The following is a 15,406-nucleotide window of genomic DNA, read 5'->3' on the forward strand; positions in this document are numbered from 1 at the left end:
GTAGGAAAAAAAAACTTACACAGACATTTGCTAAAAACTTTGTTCTGAGGGAAATCTCTTTTTTAGGAAAACGTTATATGCTTTAAATAAACTCAGGAGAGGTTCCCAATGGAGGCAAATTTAACTTTATATAATATTTACAAGCTGGATTCACAAAAGCTTTTACAACCAACATCAGAACAGTGGAAGAATTTCCTTAGGCTCAAAATTCTGCATTTTAATATGTGTCTCTGAAACAAATTTTTTATTTTTATTTTCATGATTTTACATTTTAAGATGGAATGGTATCTTGAAAATTTCTAAATAGATATAACCTTTACAGTCTCCAAACAGAGTAGAGGACAACATGTAGTTTAAGTGAGTATCTTATAGTTTTTTTAAGTAAGTTTATAATTTTGGCAGCTTGGCTTGATATATCTGTTCTACACATTGATTTCAAATTAGCCAATATAATAAAAAACTCACAGAGCATTTAAGATATCATTTTCTCTACTAATAATTTTTACACATATTTTATAGTCTAGAGTGGTAGAAAAGCACTAATTTTCCTATACAGGGTCTTCAACCTAAACATTATTCAAATACTGTATTCCCTCCAATAGCCAGCACCAGGTCAGGCTGACGCCAGGAACTGACAAGTCAATCCACGTCCCTCACATGGGCGGCAGCGACCCAAATACTGAGTCAACCACCTGCTGCCCCCAACATGAGTATGAGGAGGAAGCAGAAGCCTGAAGTGGGGCTGGCACTAGGACCCAGGGATTCTAATATGGAATGTGGGCATCCTGTGTGGAGTCTCAACAGCTAAGCTGAATATATGCCCCGACAAAGGTAATGTTTAAATATTAGATCAATCTTTGCCCAGATTTATCTGAATCTACACTGCCCAAGTTTACAGGACTTTTGATTCTTCTTCTTTTTCATATGGAGACAAAGGCAGAATAGAAACTAAGATCTAAAATAACCTATCCATTTGCAGGCCTGCCACTTGGAGCTGGCCTCATGCATAGAAATGCATAAAGGAAAAAAAAAAATCCATTTTAAACTAGCCATTAATTTCAATTTCCACAGGCAGACATGAATAGTGCTGATCAGAGGGAAAAAACTTTTCTCTTTGTAAGTTTTTGCTTATCTTTTCCATTGGGACTTGATGAAAAAACAGCCATAATTATGACATACCTGAAAGACATGAATACATGGGGAAAACTTGGGAGAACTAGTAATTGACTACAGACATAAAAGTTTTAACATTGGGCTTGTGAAAATTAAAACTTGCTGGTCCTAATATCCTACCAACAATTTTCAGAGACAGGAATGAGCTAAGAACAACTTTGCTTATGACAGTTCCTATTTGGGATCTAGCAAAATGGCAGTATGGACAGGAAAACAAATGGACATTCAATTGCTTGCTGTTTCTCTTTAAGAGCAGAAAATGTGTCCTGGTTTCTGTGACCCAAATTCCTTTTGCTACTTCTGCAGTCAAGCATTCCTTCATGCATGCTGACTGTCCTCAAATATTGGGCTTCAGGCTCAATGGACCAATGGGAGGTTAGACTTCAATGAAAGGAAAGAGATGTAGATCTGCATTAGTTTAGAAGTCTGAGCTGGAAAAGCCCCTTAGTATATTACTTTCATCATAGTAACAGCCAATTCCATCTGCTTAGTGATTCTTGTTTTATTCTTTAAGTCTGAGCCAAGTTACATTGTGACTCACTCATCTACACTCTAAATCCTTACTCTCTATGCTGAAAAGAGAAGGGCAGTAGTCAAATGTCGTGGCAACAGGGTAGTTAAGCAAACTGGCAAACAGGCTTGGTATTTAAAAAACTGAAAATTGTTTAGTTTTTTTTTTTTTTTATCTCTAAGTTACTTTACTGTTGATGTTTCACTCATCAGCACTAGTATCCCTTCCTGATATTTCTAGAAGACTAATGGGATACCATCTATCTTGACTGGAAAGCAGAAAATTGTTATTTTCCTGTTGTGTTGTTACACCTTTCTCATAGTCACATTTGAACCGGGTTGTCATCCAAGTTTTGTGGGGAACCGAGGAGCACCGATTGTCTTCTCTGGTAAGGTACAGATTGGGCCTTGGATTTCTCACGAGAGGTCACACAGTACTCAGAAACTTTTTTGTCACTTTTCTGGGATAGCAGGGATAGTTTCCTAGTTCCTTTATCACTGAAGAAACTGCAGGGATCAGTTAGAACTCCCTGTCTTTGGCTGGCCCAAGGCTGTCTAGTCTGTCTTTGTAAGTATTAAACCATAACCTGCTACAGGTTCAGGTTATGAGCTTTCCAATCTGCTTTCATGTTGCTTGAACACCAGACAATTTACATTTCAAAAAGAAATTCAAAATAGATAAAAATAGAATGAAATTCCAAACTAGTATACAAAATTCTAAAAAAAAAAAAATCAATATTTTTAAGATCAAGAGGCTCTTGAAGACCTGACAAAGTGGTCCTTAGCTCCTCTGCAAGGCCGCTGTGCCACTATACTCCTGGTCCCCTTCCATGACCAACTCTAAAGTTCAGGAGAAAGGGGGTCATGATTAGAACGTGGTTTGTCTCCCAAGCTTTCATGTGTTACATTCTCGATACTCAGTGTGGCAGCAGTTAGATGACTGGGGGGTATTACCTGCATAAGAGATTAAGGTAGGTCTCATGAGCCTTTGTTTATTGCTTAGACAGTGAGTTGTCAGAAAAAGAGTAGGACTGGTCCCTCCTCACTCTGACTTTCCGTCTTGCCATGTGATCTTTCTTCTGACAAATGCTCCTTTCACAATACTACCTGTCATGCGAAGCAGCCAAGAGAGCCCTCCGCACAGGGGAACATATCACAATGCTCTTGAACTTCCAAAACTACTAGCTTGAAGAAACCATGTCTCAAATACTGTGTAACAGCAATGAAAAATGAAAAACTGGCACAATATCAAAAAATACCACCCCCCCAAAAAAAATACCACCCAATTGAAATGTAACTCTGACCTGCAGGTTATTCAGCGGTTCCATCTTCATAACAGGGCCCAAAGTGTTGAGAGGCAGGGAGACATCAATGCTCTGGTTTGGCATCAGTGGTGTGTGAATGGCCAGGGGAGTGCTAGGGATGACGCCAAAGCTGCGACAGAGAAGGAGCAAACACAGAAGTCAATCAGAGACAGGACTGAGCCACAGGCTTCTCCCTTGCTTTAAAGGAAACATCAGCACAGTTAAACGGAAGGATTAGCAGCAATCAAGGTGTTCCATTTCAACAACAACATAAGTTATACGATTAGTGCGAAAGATGACTTTGGACACTGGAACAGCTCAGACTTTGTATTTAAAAGAAAAGGACTAAACTCTAAGTTATACAATGACTTCTGTTTTCTACTGAATGGATTTGAAGAGAGAGGAAACATTCCTAAGCACAGACTGCTTTTGCTAATGTTATCATTCTGAAAGCTTCTTTTATTTAGTTATTATTTCGTTACTAGAGGGACATGTTTATTGAGTATCTACTCTTACAAATAAATCTTTAGATAATCCTTGAAAAAAAAAAAGACTTAGGATGCTCCACTTTGCAAAAAAAAGGTACAATAAACTGATATTTATTTCATTAACTTGATAACCTGTCTAATCCATCCAGAGGATTATTTATTGATAACTTTCGCTTTCTTTCTGTTCAGTTCATTTACATGTGTCACAATTAATCCCTGAAAAGAAAAAAAACTAGTCCTGGCAAACAAGAATTGATTGGTTTATGCATTCCAAATGATTACGGTACTTTGCAGACCCAAATACAGCCACTTTCTAAACCTAAGGCAGGCAGGGAACATGCACCAGTTTAACTTCTCAATGAAAGACTGTATAAGAATGATGAAAAATGAGAAACTCAGCTTGAGTTTGAAATTAATGATAGAAAAATAAAAAGTGTGTAGGAGGGTTAACAATCTGAGAATTTCAATAAAACTGGGGGATCATCATGTCTCCACAAAGTAATTTTCCACTTTCCAGTGCTGGCATCCCATATGGGTACCGGTTCAAGTTCCGGCTGCTCTACTTCCAATCCAGCTCCTTGCTTGTTATCTGGCAAGGCAACTGAGAATGGCTCAGGCCCTCAGGACCCTGCACCTGCATGGGAGACACAGAGGAGGCTCCTAACTTCTGGCTTCAGATCTGGTCAGCTCCAGCTGTTGCGACCATTTGGGGAATGAACCAGTGGATGGAAGATCTTACTCTCTCTCCCCTTCTCCCAGTAAATGTATCTTTCTAAGAAAAAAAAAACTTTAAAGAAAAAAGAATAGAAAGAATAAAGAAAAATGAGCTGAGGAGCAAAAACAATAAATGGCACAAATTAATATTAAAAATGTATGTTCTAAATAGAAGATAGGACTATGATTCTTATAAAGAGTTTAAATCAAAAGTATCTCTTTTTGAAGAATCAGAATAGCAAAAACAAACAAACAAACAAAACCCACAAAAAACCACCCAGTTTTCTTAGAGTAGCAAGAGTCTGAGAATTCATGTCTCCCATTCAAGGGTAGCACTGAGAGGTCAAAACCTCATATTGCTCTTTCGCTCTTTTTCTCATGATTAGCAAATCTCCATCACAAGTCAGTGTTGGGTTAGAACGATGGAAGCAGCATAGCTTGCTCTCTTGTTGCTGATTTTCTTTTCTTTTTTTTTTTTTTTTTAAGATTTATTCATTTTTTAATTACAGCCAGATATACACAGAGAGGAGAGACAGAGAGGAAGATCTTCCGTCCGATGATTCACTCCCCAAGTGAGCCGCAATGGGCTGATGCGCGCCGATCCGAAGCCGGGAACCTGGAACCTCTTCCGGGTCTCCCACGCGGGTGCAGGGTCCCAATGCATTGGGCCGTCCTCAACTGCTTTCCCAGGCCACAAGCAGGGAGCTGGATGGGAAGTGGAGCTGCCGGGATTAGAACCGGCGCCCATATGGGATCCCGGGGCGTTCAAGGTGAGGACTTTAGCCGCTACGCCATGCCGCCGGGCCCATTGTTGCTGATTTTCTTAGAAATAATGTACAAGAAACAGAGAAAGGGGGAAAAAATCCTCACAAATCCACAATTTCCCTTAAAAGAGAGAAAGGAGAGAGACTTATAGGTTAAATACAGTTAAATACACTTTACCAACTATACTGAATAGAAACCTTATGCAAAAATCTGAAAACTGACATTTAGTGCTAGAAAAGAATCTGACTATATCCAAAAAGAAACAGAAAAAAGTAGCTTATATAAAAATTAGACAAATTCATAATCAGAAATCCCAAAGAAGAAAATCAACAGAATAAATTTTAAGTTTAAACACATATAACTTTGAAAATTTTCTTAATTTTTTTTTTTAGATTTATTTATTTTCATTGGAAATTCAGATTTACAGAGAGAAGGAGAGACAGAAAGATCTTCTATCCACTGGTTCACTCCCCAAGTGGCCGAAACAGCAGAAGTTGAACTGATTCAAAGCTAGCAGCCAAGAGCCTTTTCCAGGTCTCCCACGCGGGTATAGAGTCCCAAGTCCTTGGGCTGTCCTCAATGCTTTCCCAGGCCACCGGCTGGATGGTTAAGTGGAGCAGCTGGGATACAAACTGGCGCCCATATGGGATAACGATGCATGCGAGGTGAGGATTTCAACCACTGGGCTATTGCACCAGGCCCTTGAAAATTTTCTTCAGTTAAGATTCCAAAGCACATATTAAAGGACACATCTTACTCAAGGAAAAGCTGATCTTAATTGGCCAACACTGAGAATATCCTAGCAAAATTACTGGACATTACAACTGTGGGCAGCCAGACAAAAAACTTACATGAGGGAAAACTGGGCTAACAACTGACTTTTCCGAAGTAATATCAAATGACAAAAGACATTGGAAAAAAACACTTCAGGAATTTGTGAATTTTCAAATATAAAGATCACAGTTTTGACAATGTAGGAAGACTCAACGAATATTGTTTACCTGAGTCCCTTTTAAGAGACCTGTCAGAAGACACCTAAGAAATGATAAATAGAATTGGTGCAGTTGCACAGAGCACTAATCTTCAACCCTGTGGGTGGCTACATCCTACATGGGTGTTGGTTCCTGTCCTGTTTGCTCTACTTCAGATCCAGTTCTCTGCTTATGGCTTGGGAAAGAAGTGTAGGACGGCCCAAGCATTGGGACCCTGCACCCATGTGAGAGACCTGGAAGAATGTCCTGGTTCCCAGCTTTGGATCAGTTCAGCTCTGGCCTTTGCAGCCATTTGAAGAGTGAACCAGTGGATGGGAGATTTCTGTTTTTTCTATCTCTGTAAAACCTGTCATTCAAATAAAAATAAATAAATCTTTCAAGGGAATGTTTCTTGTTAAAAAAACAAAAAAACATGACAGTGAAAGTTAATTCAAGGACAGGTAGTTGGTATAAATCCCAGATAAAACAAGATGAGGCAAAGGTGAAATGAAATGTAGAAATGGCATAATTATAAAAAATAGAAAAGGGTCAATAGAAAGATATGGCTGGTGCAGAAAGATCTTTCTGTCTCTCCTTCTCTCTATAAATCTGACTTTCCAATAACATTAAAAATCTTAAAAAAGAACAGAACATTTTGTACAAAACTTTATGAAGTAAACTCTTACTTTTCAGATAACTTCTTGTTTAAGGATTTTATTTTATTTTTATTGGAAAGGCAGATTTACAGAGAGAAAGAGCTACAGAGGGAAATATCTTCCATCTGTGGGTTCACTCCCCAAGTGGTCACAACGGCCAGAGCTGAGCTGATCCGAAGCCAGGAGCCTGGAGCTTCATTTGGGTCTCCCACATGGGTGCAGAGTCCCAAGGCTTTAAGCTCTCCTCGACAGCTTTCCCAGGCCACAAGCAGGGAACTGGATGGGAAGTGGAGCAGCCAGGACACAAATGGGCTCCCACATGGAATCTTGGCGCTTGCAAGGCAAGAATTAGGTCACTGAGTCATCACACCAAGTTCACTTTTCAGGTAATTCATAATCAGTTATTTTTGGTATCCTTTTCGAGTTACCAGGGGCAAGTGCTGTGGTGCAGTGGATTAGATCACCACTTGGGACATCTGCAACTCATATATCTGAGTTTCTAGATTTGAGTCCCACCTCACCCAATTCTGCTTTTTGCTGGTGAGCACCAAGAGGCGGCAGATGACAGCTTGGGTACTGACACTAACACAGTAGACCCATACTGGAGTTTCTGGGATCAAGTCCTGGCACCACTTTTGATTCTGGCCTTCTCCTAATATATACCCGGGAGCCTGCCAGCAGATGAAGGCTGAAGAGGCTGGGAAACTGCCACCAGTGGAAGACCTGGGCTGAGTTAATGGCTCCTGGCTCAGATCTAGCTACTGTAGACATTGGAGGGTAGTGAACCAGGACAGGAAATCTCTGTTTCACCCCTTTGTCTTTCAAATAAATTAAAAAAAAATCAGTTTTTCAGTTTTAAGTGGAACAGAAGACAAGCTTGTTCTTATCAAATTTTTCAATTTCTAAGTGCTCTTTTTCTTAGTCAGCCTCATGTAACTGGGAAAAAAATGGGACAGGTAAAATATTCTTTGGATCATGTTCAGAGCCTATTAACACTGTACCTAAAATAATAGGTCATTTTGCCTCACCTATTTTCCAAAATAGCAATTTCTAAGCTAAGGATATTTTGAGGCAGGCTTAGAGCATTCTTACATTTCTTTTTAGATTGTAAGCTCAAAACAGGAAACTATATAGATAACTGTATTTTGTGTATACCAACCACTGCTGCAAACTTTTGATGTTTAATAATTAATAATAATTTTAAAACATTTGAATTTATCACACAGAGCCCTGAAGTCACATAATTGAAGTAACATGTGTAAGCACACTCTAATGTAGTCTCCAACGATTTCAAAAGCCCTCAATTCTCTCCACAGCATTCCTGCTTGAACACTGTTAACCCCACATCTTGTTCCTGTACCATATAGTTAGGCCTTTTGTAGTTGTGTCAGTACTTAACATGTACAAACTTCCATTTGCTTGTCATTATTCTCTAAGCAATACAGTGTAGAACTACCTGTATAACAATTATATCACTTTAAGTAATCTACACAAGATGTAATGTGTCGGGAGCACTGCACGTGTGCCCTAACATGGCGCTGAGACCTCTCCTCCACCCGGAGCTTGGCGGTACTCAGGTTTCAGGAAGTGCCTTCTGATTGGCCCGTAGCTGCATGCTTAGTGCGTGTGCTACGCATGATCAGAGCCATGATTGGCGTGCCTGCTGCGTGCAACGGTGACGGGGCGGGGACGGAAGACGGGAGACGGAGACGGAGATGGACGGAAGAAGAAGACTAGGGGTGACAAGAAGGTTGGGGAATAAAGCAGAGGTTAACGGAAGAAAAACGGGAGGTAGCAGAAGTCCAGTCGACCCGCTGGGAAACGGACTGGTTGGAAGAATAAAGCGCCTCAAGATATAGAACCTGGAGTGTCGGGTGAATTCTTCTGCGGGATGGAAGACCCCGACAAAGCACTTCAGCCACTAGGCTATCGCATCAGGCCCTGGCCTTTTTTCTGTACTTTTTTTTCAACAGCTTTAGCTATTAATAGAGCTAGATCCCCCTAAATGGCTAGAAATATAACTATTCATTAAAATAAACATAGATTTTCTAATTATTTAAATGATTTCTAATGTGCCAAACTCAAACTCAGGGTATAAAAGCTTTGCCAAATGACTAGAAATAAATCAATGATTGATGCAAACTGTCACTGACCAATCTTATTAAATCTGCTTTAAAGGTCCAATTACTACTTTGTCATAAGCAAGGCTGACTATCTTCTATGTACAAATGAATGGACCTTCCATTAAATAGTCTAGCAGCCAGTTTCCTGAACCATAAAATTTAATAAAAACCACGATGTTTAAACAAGACATAAACATTGTACAACTTAATGCTCTCTTTCTTGTTAAGGCTGAAAACTCGCAGCTAAAAGCAGACTGCTAGTCTATATGTGATTGTTTAATTAATATATAAATATTGGCGGTTCTTCATTTTTTAAAGAAGATTTATTTATTTCTATTGGAAAGTCTGATATACAGAGTGGAGGAGAGACAGAGAGGAAGATCTTCCATTTTCTGATTCACTCCCCAAGCAGCCACAACGACACAAGCTAAGTTGATCCGGAGCCAGGAGCTCAGGGTTTCCCCCGGATCTCCCATGCAGGTGCAGTGTCCCAAGGCTTTGGGTCATCCTCGACTGATTTCCCAGGTCACAAGCAGGGAACTGAATGGCAAGTGGGGCCACTGGGATTAGAACCGGCACCCATATGGGATCTTGGGAGTGCAAGGTGAGGACTTGAGCTGTTAAGTTGCAGCACTGGGCCATGTCCTTCATATATTTTACACCAAGTATGTTAATCTTTTTCACCAACTTCAGACAAGGCTTTTATTTGGTCTATTACTTTGGTCCCAAGACCTAGAAAAGTGGCACAAAAATGGTAGAGTATCATTTGCTGACTGTGCACACAGATTTTAATCACAAGCTGTTCTAGAAGGGAGCGTCTGGCTTAGCAGTGACACTTTCAGAGTGAGCCTCCAGAAAGCTTTGGTCTCTATCTGCCAGCTCCCCTCCACTGCAGACCTTGGAAGGCAGTCATAGCCACTATCATTGGGTTCCTAATACTCAGCTGAGATTTTCATTGACTTTCTTGCTCCAAACCCTCTACTCGGAGTATTCTTTTTAAAAAGATTTCCATTGGAAGAAAGCTTAGAAACAGACAGGAAACGGTCAGCAGGGATGTACTTATAACTCACTGAGTGGGACACAAAGATTAGTCACTCCTCACTGGGGTATTGAAGATTTCTCTGCACACCCCTCCTAAAACTGTTCACCTAAACTGTTGGCATATGTCTTGTTAGAGTTACAGAGTTAGACTACCCGAAAAACAGCCAGGTTCAGCAAAATCATGCTTCAACGCTATGAACTGCTAAATACTAAAATTAAAATAGACACGAGACAGCTGAATAGTAATCTATAGCCATTTTAAGGTGTATAGCACCCTGTTGTATATAAACTAATAATTAAAATGTCAATGTAGAAGTCACAGGACGGGCCCGGCAGTGTGGCCTAGCGGCTAAAGTCCTCGCCTTGAACACACCGGGATCCCATATGGGCGCTGGTTCTAATCCCGGCAGCTCCACCTCCCATCCAGCTCCCTGCTTGTGGCCTGGGAAAGCAGTTGAGGACGGCCCAAAGCTTTGGGACCCTGCACCCGCGTGGGAGACCCGGAACAGGTTCCTGGCTCCTGGCTTCGGATCGGCGCGCACCGGCCCGTTGCGGCTCACTTGGGGAGTGAATCATCGGACGGAAGATCTTCCTTTCTGTCTCTCCTCTCTGTATATCTGACTTTGTAATAAAATAAATAAATCTTTAAAAAAAAAAAAAAAAAAAAAGAAGTCACAGGATGTGGTTAAGAACTTGCATTCTTTCCAAAACGTTATAAAATGTTATTGATGTAACGTCGGGGCTTTTAATTGATTGGGATGATACTCTGCCAGGTCTACCTTCAGACCAGAGATGGTCTACCCAAGAAACCGTTGAACTTATCTGGACAATAAGATGCTGGACTTTATGCTTGGTGGATACTTGCAATGAAAGAATCTCAACTGAATTTGAGCTGTGGTAATGCAACAAGGTGGAGGAATCCACTATGGGGAGGGTCGGGGGAGGGTGGGGGGAAATCCCAGTGACTATAAAACTGTGTCACATAATGTAATGTAATCAATAATTAAAAAATTAAAAAAAAAAAGATTTCCATTGAAAAGGTAGTTACAGAGAAGAGAGACAGAAAGATCTTTCATTCACTGGTTCACTCACTCCCCAAAGAGCTGCAATGGTTAGGACTTGTTCCAATCCAAAGCCAGGAGCTTCTGGGGGTCCCTTGTAGGTGTAGTAGTCCAGGGACTTGAACCATCCTCCACTGCTTTCCCAGGCCATATGCAGGGAGCTAGATTGGAAATGTAGCAGCTGGGACATAAACTGGTGTGCATATGGGATGCTTCTGGTAAAACAAGTGGAGATTTAGCCTACAATGCCACGGAGCTGGCCCCTAAGTGTATTTTATTTTTAAAGTTTAGGGGGTCTGGAGTGATGGCCTAGTGGCTAAATCCTTGCCATGCATCGTTGCCGGGATCTCATATGGGTACTGGTTCATGTCCCAGATGCTCCACTTCCCATCTAGCTTTCTGCTTGTGGCCTGGGAAAGTAGTAGAGGATGGCCCAAAGCCTTGGGACTCTGCATCAGCGTGAAGGACAAGAAAGAAGCTCCTGGCTCCCGGCTTCAGATTGGCTCAGCTCCAGCCAAAGCAGCCATTTCGGGAGTGAATCAGTAGAGAGATCTTTCCCTCTGTCTCTCCTTTCTGTAAATCTGCCTTTCCAATATAAAAAATTAATTCTTAAAAAAATAAAATAGTTTGGGCCTGGCGCTGTGGCCTAGTGGCTAAAGTCCTCACCTTGAACGTGCCGGGATCCCATATGAGTGCCAGTTCTAATCCTGGCAGCCCTGCTTCCCATCCAGTTCCCTGCTTGTGGCCTGGGAAAGCAGTCGAGGACGGCCCAATGCTTTGGGATCCTGAACCCATGTGGGAGACCTGGAGAAGGTTCCTGGCTCCTGGCTCCGGATCGGCACAGCACCGGCCGTTGCGGTTCACTTGGGGAGTGAATCATCAGACAGAATATCTCTATCTCTCCTCCTCTCTGTATATCTGACTTTGTAATAAAAATAAATAAAAATCTTCAAAAAAAAAAAAAAACCTAAAACAAAATAGTTTATTTCAGGGGCTGAAATAGTGGCATAATGAGTAAGGTGCTGCCTATAAGCTGGCACTCCATACAGGCGCCAGTGAACAGGAGCAACTCTGTCTTTGATTCTCAAATAGAATTCTAGTCAAGACTTACAAGAAGACAATAGTAGGGCCTAGCATCATGGCTCAGTGGCTTGATCCTCGCCTTACAAGTGCTAGGATGCCATGCGGGTACCAGTTTGTGTCCTCGCTGCTCTATTTCTCACCCAGCTACCTGCCTGTGGCCTGGGAAGGTGGTGGAGGACAGCCCAAAGTCTTGGGACCCTGTACCCAAGTGGAAGACTCAGGGGAGGCTCCTGATTCCCGGCTTCAGATCAGCTCAGCTCTGGCTGTTGCGGTGGATAGAGGATTTTTCTCTCTGTAAATGTGGCTTTCTAATTAAATAAATGAATCTTAACAAAAAAAAAAAAAAAAAAAGAGAACAAAAGAGACAACAGTAATGTTTTCCCTCCTTCCATATGGAATGGAAGAGCTCCCTTCCTCCCAACACTCAAGGATTTCCAGAGTTGAGCACAACTGAGTAGACTTGGAAGAACCAGGGATCCCAACATACTCAGCATGTCCCAACATCTGAGCTTTTGCGCACTACTAAATTAAACATTCTTTAGTGGACAAAAGGTAGCTGCGCTCTGCGTATCAAGCTAATGATTCAGATTACTTACCTATTCTTGTTAAACTGGATTGCAAAGTCTGTCATATGCTGCAGAGCCTTATTGGTGAAGTTCATTTCCATATAGATGTGCCCTTGACGGTGAGTGAATGTTCCTGAAATTTCCAGTCCTTTAGCCTTTACTGCAGGTAGCCAGACCTGAAAGACAGTAAAACCAAGTAAGACTTAAAGATAAAATTAATATCTTACTTCTTTACCAGTTATATTTTATAAAACACATTTTATTTATTTATTTATTCATTTTTAGAATAAATTTTAATAAAATAAAACTTTTTTCCTTTCAGTTTTTGCTTTTAGTGTTTAGTTTCATTGGGAGTCCATCTTTGATCAGGAAGCAGAGATACAGACTGCATTGCATGCTAACATCTGGATATGATGGTCTTCAATACATACTTACTATGTATTGAAATGAAAAGCTACAAAACAAAATCAACAAAAGGAGGAAAAACAGAAATTTACATCATTAAGTTAAATAACATGCTACTGAATGACTAATGTGTTGCTAAAGAAATGAAAAAGAAAGTCAAGAACCTTCTTGAAGCAAATGATAATACTGTATGACCTATGAGTCAATCAAGAATTTAATATGAAAACAAAATATTTTGAAGAAATGAAAAGAGCAAAAACACCAAAATCCACTGATCTTTGATATATCTCCTGTAGGCAACAGATAGATGGGTTTTGTTTTTTGATTCAGTCTATTAACTTATGACGTTTGATTGATGGGTTTAAGCCATTTATAATCAGGGTTATTATGAATAGGTTTTAATTTGGTCCTGTCATTTTAGTCATCTGCTATTATTTTACTGGGATGTTGCTCACATTTGCCTTTGGTTTTGAAGGGTGCTTTAAAAAGTATCATTTGTAAGGCAGGTTTGGAAGAGGAGTATTCTTGGAGATTTTCTTTACCATGGAAGAATTTTATTTCATTTTCAAAGACTAAGGAAAGCTTTGCTGCCGCAACAGCCAGAGCTGCACCAATCCAAAGCAAGGAACCAGGAACCTCTTCAGGGTCTCCCACGCAGCTGCAGGGTCCCAAGGCTTTGGGCCTCCTCATCTACTTTCCCAGGCCACAAGCAGGGAGCTGGATGGGAAGCACGGCTGCCAGGATTAGAACCGGCACCCATATGGGATCCTGGCACATGTTAAGGTGAGGATTTTAGCTGCTAGGCTACCACTCTGGGCCCAGGACAGGCAATTATTTACCCAAGGTAATGTGCTTGAACTCCTGGTGAACTCCCCTTCCCATCTGGCTAGTGGTGGGGCTCCAGCCACCAGTTGAGCTCAGATCATTGCTTGCTGACTGCCACTGGAGTATCTGATCATTGCAACACCTCACCTTTGTCACCGCTGCTTTCCTATGTACTTCAGATTCCAGAAGCTCCTCAGCCTTCAGCTGTCTTCTAGTTCCTGGAATATGTCCTCTCTGCTTTACTCTGGCTTATGATCCTCCATCTGTTTAAATGTGTCCTTACCCTATTTCGCCATCTTGATTCTTCTAATAAAACTATTTTTTTAAAAGGATTTATTTCATTGTTAGTTGAAAGGCAGAGTTCCACAGAGAGAAGGAGAGACAGAGAGTGAAAGACACATCTTCTGTCTGCTGGTTCACTCCCCAAATGGCCCATTTATTTAATTTTTTTACTGGAAAGTCAGGTATACAGAGAAAAGGAGAAACAGAGAGAAAGATTTTCCATCTACTGCAATGGCCAGAGCTAAGCTGATCTGAAGTCAGGAGCCCAGAGCTTCATCTGGGCCTCCCACACAGCGGCAGGGTCTCTAGTTTTTGTGCTATCTTCTACTGCTTTCCTAGACCACAAACAGGGAGCTAGAAGGGAAAATGAGCAGCTAGGATACAAACTGGTGCCCATATGGGATCCCAGTGCATGCAAGGCAAGAACTTTAGCCCTAGGCCTCTGTGCTGGGGTCCTATGGTGATTTTTATATATGTATAAATTCCATGCCAAGGCTAAGGATAAAGTTGCATTTCCAAATTTTGAGGTCATTTTCTATTATTTACATTATTTATGAAAAAAAATCTCTGGCTTTGATTCAATTCTGTCATTTTACTGCTTTTGAGTACTGCCACCAAGAATATATATATATATATATATATGGAAATAAATTTCAGTAAATATAATGTCTTTGTTGGCTTTTACAGAAGGTTTGTTGGGGGGAGCAGTGATGTGGTATACTGGGTAAAGCTTTTTACTGAGGTACACACCACCCCATTTGAGCGCGGTTAAGAGTCCTGGCTGTTCCACTTCCAATCCAGCTGCCTGCTAATATACCTGGGAAAGCAATGAAACACGGCTCAAGTACTTATGCCCCTGCACCCATGCGGGAGACCCAGAAGAAGCTAATGGCTTCAGGCTGGCCCAGCCCCAGCCATTGTGGCTACCTGCAGAGCGAACCAGTAAACAGAAGATCTGCCACATTCCCCCCACCACATAATTCTCAGATAAATTTTATTTGAAAGGGTTACAGAGTGAGAGGGAAAGACAGATCTTTCACTTGCTAGTTCACTCTCCCAACGGCCACAGCAGTCACAGCTGGGCCAGTATAAGGTTGGGGGCCAGGAGCTTCTTCTGGGTCTCTCATGTGGGTGCAGGAGCCCAAGGACTTGAGCCATCCTCTGCTGCCTTCCCAGGCACATTATCAGGGAACTGGATCAGAAGTGGAGCAATGAAGACATGAACTGGATGCCTACAGGACACTGGTGCTGTAAGCAGAGGATTAGTCACATCCATAGTACCATCCCCCACTCTCAAATTTTTTTTTTTAATATTTATTTATTTGTATTAGGGCCCGGCGCCATGGCCTAGTGGCTAAAGTCCTCGCCTTGAACGTGCCGGTATCCCATATGGGCGCCAGTTCTAATCCCGGCTGCTCCACTTCCCATCCAGCTCCCTG

At 41.4% G+C, this 15,406-nt stretch overlaps 1 protein-coding gene across 3 annotated transcripts in view; it reads right to left on the reverse strand.

Moving 5' to 3' along the window:
* AP2B1 (adaptor related protein complex 2 subunit beta 1) overlaps positions 1-15,406 on the reverse strand; it is a 111,866-nt gene that overhangs the window by 36,348 nt on the left and 60,112 nt on the right. For all 3 annotated transcript variants that reach the window (XM_058675406.1, XM_058675403.1, XM_058675404.1), the window contains 2 exons: positions 12,486-12,631; positions 2,988-3,117 (listed from right to left, as the gene is read on the reverse strand). In XM_058675406.1, the coding sequence (XP_058531389.1) occupies positions 2,988-3,117; positions 12,486-12,631 (276 nt within the window). The remainder of the gene's footprint in view (positions 1-2,987; positions 3,118-12,485; positions 12,632-15,406) is intronic.

Source organism: Ochotona princeps, chromosome 17 (assembly GCF_030435755.1).
Source record: "Ochotona princeps isolate mOchPri1 chromosome 17, mOchPri1.hap1, whole genome shotgun sequence".
NCBI lineage: Eukaryota > Metazoa > Chordata > Mammalia > Lagomorpha > Ochotonidae > Ochotona > Ochotona princeps.